This window comes from Micromys minutus, assembly GCF_963924665.1.
Source record: "Micromys minutus genome assembly, chromosome: 32".
Lineage (NCBI taxonomy): Eukaryota > Metazoa > Chordata > Mammalia > Rodentia > Muridae > Micromys > Micromys minutus.
The window spans coordinates 23,233,873-23,244,420 of record NC_137967.1 but is presented as its reverse complement, the minus strand read 5'-3'; the positions used below and the strand labels follow the sequence as shown (position 1 = coordinate 23,244,420).

The 10,548-nt window shown below is 38.2% G+C and overlaps 1 protein-coding gene across 1 annotated transcript; it reads left to right on the top strand.

The window, feature by feature from the left end:
* Positions 1 to 8,661: 8,661 nt before the first annotated feature.
* On the top strand, positions 8,662 to 9,549 carry LOC308413670 (vomeronasal type-1 receptor 4-like; the record flags this gene model as incomplete). Its single annotated transcript, XM_080908709.1, has 1 exon — positions 8,662 to 9,549. The coding sequence occupies one exon, from the start codon at positions 8,662 to 8,664 to the stop codon at positions 9,547 to 9,549; it is 888 nt and encodes a 295-aa protein (XP_080764835.1).
* Between the last annotated feature and the right edge of the window lie 999 nt (positions 9,550 to 10,548).

Sequence of the window (10,548 nt, the reverse complement as noted above, 5' to 3'; positions counted from 1 at the left end):
AGAGTGTCTAACATCTTCTCTAGTTTCCATAAACAGCAAGTGCAAATACATGGTGCACAGACATACATACAGACGAAAACAAACAAACAAACAAACAAACAAAAACCAAAACCAAAACAAAAACCAACAAAAAATTTAACCACATATGTTAAATAAAAAAAAACTCATAAATAGTTCTTATGATGATTTTAGAGAACTTCAAGAGGGACATAAATAACTCACCTAAAGAAATACAGGAAAACACCAATAAACAGGTAGAGCCCTTAAAAAGAAAAAAAAAATCTCTTAGAAAATTATAGGAAAACACAACAAAACATGTGAATGAATTGAACAAAACCATCTAGGTTCTAAAAATTTAAAGAGAAACAATAAAAAAAAATCAGAAGAGGAGACAACCCTCCAAATAGAGAAACTAGGAAAGACATCAGGAGACATAGATGCAAGTATCACCAACAGAATTCAAGAGATAGAATAGAGAATCTAAGGGGCAGAAGCTACCATAGAAACCATTGACACAAAAGTCAAAGAAAATGCAAAGCAAAAAAAGCTCCTAACCCAAAACATCCAGGAAATCCAGGACAAAATGAGAAAACAAACCTAAGGATAATAGGTATAAAAGAAATCAAGGATTGTCAACTCAAAGGGCCAGTAAATATCTTACACAAAAGTATAGATAAAACTTTCCTAACCTAGAGAAAGTGATGCCTATAAACACACAAGAAGCCTACAGAACTCTAATTAGATGGAACCCGAAAAGAAATTCCTCCCCTCATGTAATCATCAAAACACCAAATATACAAAGCAAAGAAAGAATACTGAAAGCAGTAAGGATGAGGTACATTTGCCACTGGGAACAGTGGAGATCCAGGGACACAGGCCTGGCAAGACTGCGCTGTGAGTAGTCGGGGCACAGAGAAGACTAGGCCTAACTCGCTGTAGTTGCAGTCAGTCCTTTGGTTGTTCTACGGTAGCAGGAACTATGCTGTAGGGTGTCCTCCCAAAAGACCATTGCATGCAGACCAAATGCTCGAGATATTTGCCATCTAATACAGAGGAGATCCAGGGACACAGGCCAGGTACATGGGAGAGATGGAAACCAGTCACTGACAACAAGACCACGTATAATCAGAGACAACAATATGGCAAGAGGAAAGCAAAAGAACTTATGCAATGGAAACCAAGACAACCTGGCAACATCAGAACCCAGCTCTTCCATTACAGCAAGCGGCAGAATGCCAAACGCTCCAGAACAAGAAGACTCAGACATAAAATCATACCTCAAGATGATTATGAAGATCTTTGAAAAGAAGGTGAATAACTCACTTAAACAAGAACAGGAGGAATACAATAACCAAATAGAAGTTTTTAAAAAGGAAACACAAAAAAAAAAAAAAAAAACACTCAAAGAAATCAAAGAACAAGAGTAAAACAGAACCAAACAATGAAGGAATTGAAGAAGGAATTGAAAATGGAAAGGGAAGCAATAAAGAAAACACTAAAAAAGACAAACCTGGAGGTGGAAAACCGAAAAAAAAATAGAAATCAGGAGTCAGAGATACAAGCATCTAAAACAGATTACAAGAGATGAAAGATAGAATCTCAGGGGCTGAAGACAACATAAAAAAAAAAAAAAAAAAAACATAGAAAAAACAGTCAGAGAAGATGCAAATGCCAAGAGGCACTCAAACCAAAATGTACAGTATATGCATGACACAATTAGAAGACCAAATCTAAGGATAATAGGAATAGAAGAGGGCACAGAATATCAACTCAGCGGCACAGTTAATATCTTCAACAAATCATAGAAGAAAACTTCCCTATCCTTAAGAATGAGATGACCATGAGCATAAAAGAAGCCTACAGAACTCCAAATAGAGTGAACTAGAAAAGAAATTATTCCTGACACATAATAGTCAAAGCACCAAGTGTCCAAAGCAAAGAAAGAATACTAAAAGCAGTAAGAAAAAGATCATGTAACATATAAAGGCAGTCCAATGAGAATTACACCTGACTTCTCAGCAGAGACTATGAAAGCTAGAAGATCTGGGACAGACATTATGCAGACCCTAATGGAACAAAAGTGTCATATATTCAGGCTAATATATTCAGCAAAACTCTCAATCACCATAGATGGAGAGACCAAGATATTCCAGGACAAAACTAAATTTACACAAAATCTGATCACAAATACAGAACTACAAGTAATTATAGGTGAAAAACCCAATGCAAGGAGGGAAACTACATCCTAGTAAATACCTAAGCAAAAAAAGCAAAAGAAGAAAGACACTCAGGCACAACTCTACTTCTAAAAGCAAAAATAGCAGGAAACATCAACCACTATTCTTTAATATCTCTTAACATAAATGGACTCAATTCCCCAATAAAAAGACATAGGCTATCAGACTGGATACTGAATAAATAAACAAAACTATGCATTTTGCTGCATACAGGAAACTCATCTCAGAGACAAAGACAGACACTATCTCAGAGTAAAATGCTGGTAAAAAAAACTTCCAGGCAAATGGCCCCAAGAAGTAAGCTGGAGTGGCCATTATAATATCAAATAAAGTAGATTTTTCAACCAAAATTTATCAAAAACAATAAGGAAGGACACTTTTACTCATTACAGGGTAAATTTGTCAGGAAGAACTCTCAATCCTTAACACATATGCTCCTAATACAAAAGCACTCCTATTCCTAAAAGAAACCCTAATAAAGCTCAAAAAATACATTTCACCCCACACAATAATAGTGGGAGACTTTAATACCCCACTCTCACCAATGGACAGATTATGGAGACAAAAACTGAACAAAGACTGTAAAACTATCAGAGGTTATAAACCAACTAGAATTAATAGATATCTAAAACAAAAGAATATACCTTCTTCTCAGAACCTCATGGCAAATTCTCGAAAACTGGCCACATAATTGGTCAAAAAACGAGGCTCAATAGATATAAGAAGATTGAAATACTCCCAAGCATCCTTTCAGATCACCATGGTCTAAGGCTGGTCGGTAATAAGAACAAAGACAACAAAAAGCCCATATACACAAGGAAACTTAACAATGCTCTACTAAACGATAGCATGGTCAAATAAGAAATAAAGAAAAAAATTAAGGGTTTTCTAGAATTCAATGAAAACTAAAGCACAACATACCCAAACCTATAGGATTCAATGAAAGCAGTACTGAGAAGACAACTCATAGCTCTGAGTGCTTCCAAAAAGAAACTGGAGAGAGCATACACCAGCAACTTGACAGCACAGCTGAAAGTTCTAGAACAAAATGAAGCAGATACACCCAAGAGGAGTAGACAGCAATAAATAATCAAACTTAGGGCAGAAATAGACCAAATTGAAACTAAAGAACTATTCAAAGAATCAAAAAAATCAAGAGCTGGTTCTTTGAGAAAATTAACAAGATTGATAAACTCTTAGCCAGGCTAACTAGACGGCAAAGGGGGAGTATCCAAATTAACAAAATCAGAAAGGAAATTGAGGATATAACAACCTAAACTGAGGAAATTCAAGAAATCATCAGATCCTACCTCAAAAGTCTACTCTATACAAACCTGGGAAATCTGGAGAAAACTGATGAATTCATATACAGGTACCAGATACTAAAATTTAACCAGGATCGGGTAAAACATCTAATTAATCTCATAACACCTAAAGAAATAGAATCCATCATCAAAAGCCTCAGGACCTACCCCCAAAACAGCTGAGCTCCCAAAAAAGCCTCTCAAGCACTCTCCCACCTGAGGAAATGGAGACAGAACTAAGTGAATGCCATTGGAACTCACTGCCTGCCCATAAAGAGCCAAACACACAGATGCAATCACCTTCCTGAGCCCACAGGCCCTCAGACACACAGGAGAGACAGGTTACAGTTAGTGACAACAAGCCCATCTACAATCACAGATCACAAGATGGTGAAAGAACCTAAGCAATGTAAACTAAGGCAACTTGGCAACATCAGAACACAGTTTGCCCACCACAGCAAGTAGTGGATTGATAACACACCAGAAAAAAAAAAAAGACTTAGACTTGAAATCATACTTCATGGTGATGATGAAGTTCTTCAAGAAGCACATGGATAATTACCTTAAACAATTACAGGGGAAGACACAAAAACAATAGAAGCCCTTAAAGAGGAAACACAAAAATCACTCAAAGAAACAGGAAAACACAATCAAACAAGTGAAGGAACTGAAAGAGAAATAGAAACAATAAAGAAGGCACAAAAGTAGACCACCCTGGACATAGAAAAACCTAAGAAATAACTAAGGAATCAAACTACAAGAGATGGAAGAGAGGATCTCAGGGGCAGAAGACATTTCAAATAAGAGTCTAGGGGAAACAAAGTTTCTTATAACCATGACTAATGCCTGTATGGTGGGTAAAAGTGAAACTGGCATCATGCCCCACATGGAGCATGGAGGAGTCCAAAGTGCAGTGGGGGAGTAGGAGAAACGATGGTGTCCCATGGAACCGAGAGTGTGTTCTCTGGAGTCCTGTTTAGTTCTCAGATGCTTGAACAGTTGTGGTGACATCCACCAATACAGAAAATATAACTTTTAATGACTTTCCAGCTCCCAGAATGGACTCTCTGGTTTAACTCAACCTAGGGAAAGGTATGCCCTCAAAGGCACCTGAACTATTCCACTAAATAAGTTCACCAGAAGACTCATTTTAAAAGTGGAAGACTGAATTATTATTCCTCTGGGTGCCCCAAAACAATGTACTAAAACAAGGTTATCAATGCCTGAGGTACCATGGGGGGGCACACCCATGGGATAGAGACATGCTGCCATTCTGTGTGCAGTTTAATTGTGCATGTGTTTAAGAAGCCTTCCCAGCACATATGTGATGGAGTCGCCTCCAGTGAGGATGCCAAGACATGGTAGCCTGAGACTGAGAGGGAGGTATGAAGACCCTGTCAATGTCCCGATTTCCAGCCTCCTTGTGCAGACTGTGATCTTATCAGATATTCTGTCCCATGTCTCCTATAAATATATTTTCTTATTCTTATTTTCTCTACATCTCTCCACTTTCACACCCACTCGCTATTTTCTAGTCTTTATCTTAGCAAGTGCTCTACCATTTGTACTAGTTGTACTGGTGTGGGACTCCATCTTCTTCCTATCTTCCCATCTTCTCACAAACATTTGCATTTTCCACCTGCCTTCTACATTTAATTGCAGATACTGTTTCCCCTGCCTGTGGCAGTGCACAGTCTCACAGGGGCTTATTCTTTACAAGGTACTGACTACTTTCAAGCTCCTTTCTCCAGTCATCCCTCTCATAGTGTGTCCTCTTTTCAGTGTGGTCAGGAATGTTACAGCTAAGTTCTAAGCTGCCACCTTAGCTTTGCAGACTGCCTTGCTCTGTGCTTGGACTGGTTCTGGGGTTCTTTTGTGTGTGTGTGTGTGTGTGTGTGTGTGTGTGTGTGTGTGTGTGTGTGTGTGTGTGTGTGTGTGTTGACTCTTACATTTCTTTGTGTGGCTTCCCTCTGGTCCTGTATATTCAGGGAGTGTTTGGACTATCATTTCTTCTTAAAGTTTGGAAAACATCAGCTCTAGTTCTCTTGGTTAAGATGTCATAGCCTGTAAATTTTTCTCACCATGCTCTACATCAACTTCGGTTGTATCTCCTAGATCTGGACACACTCAGTCCCTGATGTCATCTCCCAACTGAGAAATCCTCAGCTTTATCTCACCTGCCTCAGTTTTTAGCCATGCTTCTGACTTGATTGAGGCCTCTATCATCTGCCAAACTTTTTGTTTGTTCTCAGAGTTCAGGTTACCCTGCCAATTTCTCCTTTGTGTCTTTAATTCCCTTCTCAATTGCTGGCCCTGTCATCCACTCTGCCAACTTTCTTATCTGGGGACTGGAATGATCTGCTCACTTCTTTCGTCAGTTTGTGTCCTGCATAAGGCCATGGACACTCTGTACAGTAAGACTCTGATGTGGTTTTTGTCATTTTCGCCCCTCCTTATCTTGATTCTGGTTCTATTGTACTATTTGAAGGTGTGATGACAGTGAATATTTTCTCATATGTGTGTGTGTGTGTTTCTCTCTAGTTTTTAATTCTCGTTTTCTCTGTCCATTTTGCCTCTTTTATTGTAATTTTGTCTGTCCAATGTGCTGTCTTCAGCTCTATTCATGTTTCCGATCACAGTGTTTGGGTTGGGGAAGGAGAGCAACAGCAGCAGATGAAGTGATTGACAGCCAGCCCAGCTTAACCTGAAGTGCTTCATCTGTAGCCCCAGTAAGTCACAGAAACAGTGGAGGCAAGGAGCTTTGTCTAGGAAAGCCTTTCATCCAGACTTCACTCAACTTAAAGGCACAGGTATCACATTCCGTTGACTCTGATTTTCCAGTCAGTGAATTATATGGAAGATTACTTCTTAGATGGTTTTTTTAGAGGATTCACAGAGACTCAGCCTCGGGCTCTGGGATCCCATTTCTGCTTTATCTGTACAGCCTGTAATGCTTTGACATTTGCACCTATGATGCATCCAGACCCTAGACACAACCCTGCAGCTTGGCCAGTCTCCCTTCTGCTTACCTGAATATGGATTATGTGTATTGGCTTGTGTTGACATCTGTGCATAGAAGACACCAATGCCATTTCCAACTTCCCCAAAACTTTCATGAAAGTATTCTGGGTGGATTAGTTCCTTCCCCCTTCATAGCTGAGTGACTGTGGGCCTGGATATCATGGATATGACATGGTTTGTACCAATAACCTATCCTGTCTGTCTTGTGGCCACAAACTTCACCATATTAGGGTCTATCATAGTCCCTGTTTGGCCACATGGCCATATCTAGGATCTTAATCTGAAAAGCCAGCCTTGGAATGTGGATCTGCTTAAGTGTATAGATTTCACCCTGCATATGAGGAGAATGTAACTGAGCCTGGGTGGTTAAGGTTGCACCTGAATGCTGACGGTGTGATTGGCTCCCTCACACAGCTTGGCTAGGCTGGAACAGAGTCACTCAGCTGCTCTATGCCCCCAGCCAAGACCTAGGTCTGCTGGACTGCTTTTTGTGTACAGTGAGGTATAACTGTGTGGCTACATTAATTGCTTTCATCTCTCAGGAAACTTCAGGATTAGTGCAAATTTTAATGTCTCTATGTCCCCAACATGTATCAGTTTCATTGGTACTATGCTTGAGAATGAAAAAATGATCTCTCATAAAGGCATACCAATTATTACCCTTGTTGACTTATCTGGCAAGACAGTTTAATTCCTAATGAGATTCAGTTTCTCTATCATGGCCTGAATACTTGTTTGTCTAGAAAATTCTTTTGTTAAGGTTTTGTTTTGTACAGTTTAGTTATGAGGTATAGTTTTACTCTCTTTATTTTAGGAACCTTTACAAGTTGTGGGAACCTCATTGTTTCAAACACTGACATTTGGCTCAGAAAGTAAAGATAGAGGTAGGGAGCTAAAAGTCGGTACCTGGATAGCTTACACGGGTAATTGTTGAAATGATCCTTATTCTAAAAGAATTTTGTAATAGAGTCCTAGCCAAGGTTAGAACTACTAATACTCACATGCTTATTCTGTGATACAATGTTCTCTAGGAATATCAAGTAACTAAAAATGTGTTTGTTTAGACAGGAAGTACAAAGTCTGCATCCACATATAGAGATCATGCAGCGTTTATATTTTTGGGACAGAGTTGCCTCTCTCAGGATGGTTGTTGTAGACCCTACATTCACCTGCAGACTTCATGGATGATGTTTACATAAATATTCTTATATATGCATACAAACAAACGCACACACACACACACACACACACACACACACACACATCTCATATTTTTACCATCTATTAATCTGGTGATGGTCCTCTAGTCTGTTCACAGTTTCTATTACGAACAGAGCATAGATGAGCAGGTGTCTCTGTAGTGAGTTGTGTAGTTCTTTGGTCACATGTCATTGTTATAGAGCTAGATCATGTGGTAGATCAATTTTCAGCTGTTTGAGGAACCCCACAGTGATTTCCATTTTGGATGTAGCAGTTAGAACTCTGGGAAAGTTTTTTTTCCTCTCCAACATGGGCTATTATTTGTTTTATTGAGTGTGGCCTTTCTAATTTGGGAAAGGTGATATCTTCAAAATAGTTTTACTTTGCACCTTCATAATGACTAACAATGTAGGACATTTAAAAAATAAGTCTTTCATAGCCATTTGTCTCATATATCTTTTGAGAACTCTCCATTTTATTTCATACATTAAATTTTTTATTATTTGTTTTCTTGATGTTCAGGATTTAATTCTGTACAATATAAATCTATTTTTTCACATGAATCAAATATGCCCTGGTTCATATTTTAACATGATAGGTGTTTCTATATGAGTTTTTAAAGGCTGACTTTTTCACTCTCAGGCTCTCAGAAATAATTGAATTCAGTTCCTTGAAGGGTCTCAATCCATAATGCACATTTCACTGCTGTCTCCCTGTGCTTATCTGTCAATCACTACATTCAACCACCTATTTTATTGATTGTAATGTCACAACACTATGCATTTATATTTGCTTGGGTCTTATTCTAGCAGAAGAATACTGAAGACTTCATTAAGATAATGTTTCCAAGAGAACTAATTTCTGGATTCTTCCTCCTGTTAGAAATTTTTATTGGACTCATGGGAAACTTGCTGCTTTTCATACTGTACATGTACACCTTCTTAATTCAGCTTCGTCTGAAGAAGCCCATAGATATGATCTTCACACACCTAATGCTTGTCAATGTTTTGAGCATTGTGTTTAGGTTGATACCAGATGTCATGGCATCCTTTGCAGTCAGGTTCCTTTTCCACGATGTTGCGTGTAAGGCAGTCTTGTATGCATACAGTGTTACCAGGGGCCTTTCCATTTGCACTACTTCTCTACTGAGTGTATTTCAAGCCATCACTGTCAGTTCTCAGCATTCCAAGTGGGCATGGCTTAACTCCAAGTTTGAGTCATGTATTTTTACATCACTCTTTTTCATATGGATCATCAACGCCTTTCTCTACTTTCCCATGGTTGAAAACATAAAGGGACAAATTAACTTTACTCTTGTGGGTTCTAGGTATTCCCAGATATACTGCCAAAGTAGCCAGGTTCGCTACCACACAACCATGTCACTTGTAACTGCATTAATGATTAGAGACGTCCTGTTTGTGTTTCTCATGATGTGGTCCAGCCTCTACATGGTGAGCCTCCTGTTCAGACACAAGAGGAGAACACGGCATATCCACGGTTTCAGTGTCTCTCTCCATTCATCTTCTGAGAAGAGAGCCACACACAGCATCCTTATGCTGGTGGGTTTCTTCATGTTTTTCTATGTCTCAAACACATTTGTCACCTTCTATTTGTTTTATAGACCAAAGAACAATCCTGTATTGGATCTGATTACTAGAATTTTATCTTCAGGCTACCCAACTGTTTGCCCTTATATTCTGATGAACAATAGAAAAATTATTTGCAAATTCATTTCTTCCCTAAAAAATGCTGAATGTATCTTTTCTACAAGAAGATGTTATGGCTAATTTGATATCTTGAACTTACTTCTGCCTTAGAGTATTCTTTATCACATCCGACAAAAATAACCATGGTTCCTGAGGACCTAATATGCACACACAGTAGGAATTGGCAGATAATGCTTTCTTTCTTTGTTCATTTTTAGTTGCTCCAGAAAGGGTTTTTCTGTGTGGCTCAGGCTGTCCTTGAACTCTCTTTGTAGAGCAGGCTGGGTTCAAACTCAGAGATCCACTTGCCTCTGCCTCTAGAGTGCTGAGATTATCTTGGCTAAGCACTGAATATTTTTAAGAACAGGGTTTCACTGTGCTCTGCTGGCCTAAAACTCATTTTGTACTAAAGATGACCTTGGACTCCTAAGTACTGGGATTACCAGTATGTACTCATCTATATTTTAAAGAGATGATATACTTTTAATGAGACTTCAAAGATTTCATAGTAACAAACATACATTAATATATTAACAGTTTTATATGACTTTGTGTTTAACATTTATGCTAAACAAAATCAATATGTAATAGTATTATAATTAACTTTATATGTATATGTGAACTCTTTTAATAATTACAGAGAGTATCCAATAAATAATGCTCCTAAATTTTAAGTGCAATGAAACCTGGGGTCATTTGATAGCATGAAATCACATTGTTTATTATAAGTGACCTGTGACCTGCCTTATTTTTTCCTGCTTGTTGCAAATGCTTTGAATTTTTTTCTCACAAGGTTTGCCAAGAATTTTATGGGCTCTAACTTCTAAGCATTTTGAATTGTCCAACAACAGCAATTGTGGCAGGATGGCATCTTAATTCTCATCACCTTAAGTTCATGCTTCTCCATCCTAATCATTGATTATTATGGTATAAAAGAAAGGTGACTTTAATCCTAAGAAAAACACAGCAGGTAGAAAGTTTACTATCACTTGACCTTTTATAAAATTATTCTTCCCTAAGCAAATTTTATTTATAAATTTTTATCATATCAGGAATGTTCTGCAACCTCATTAATGACAG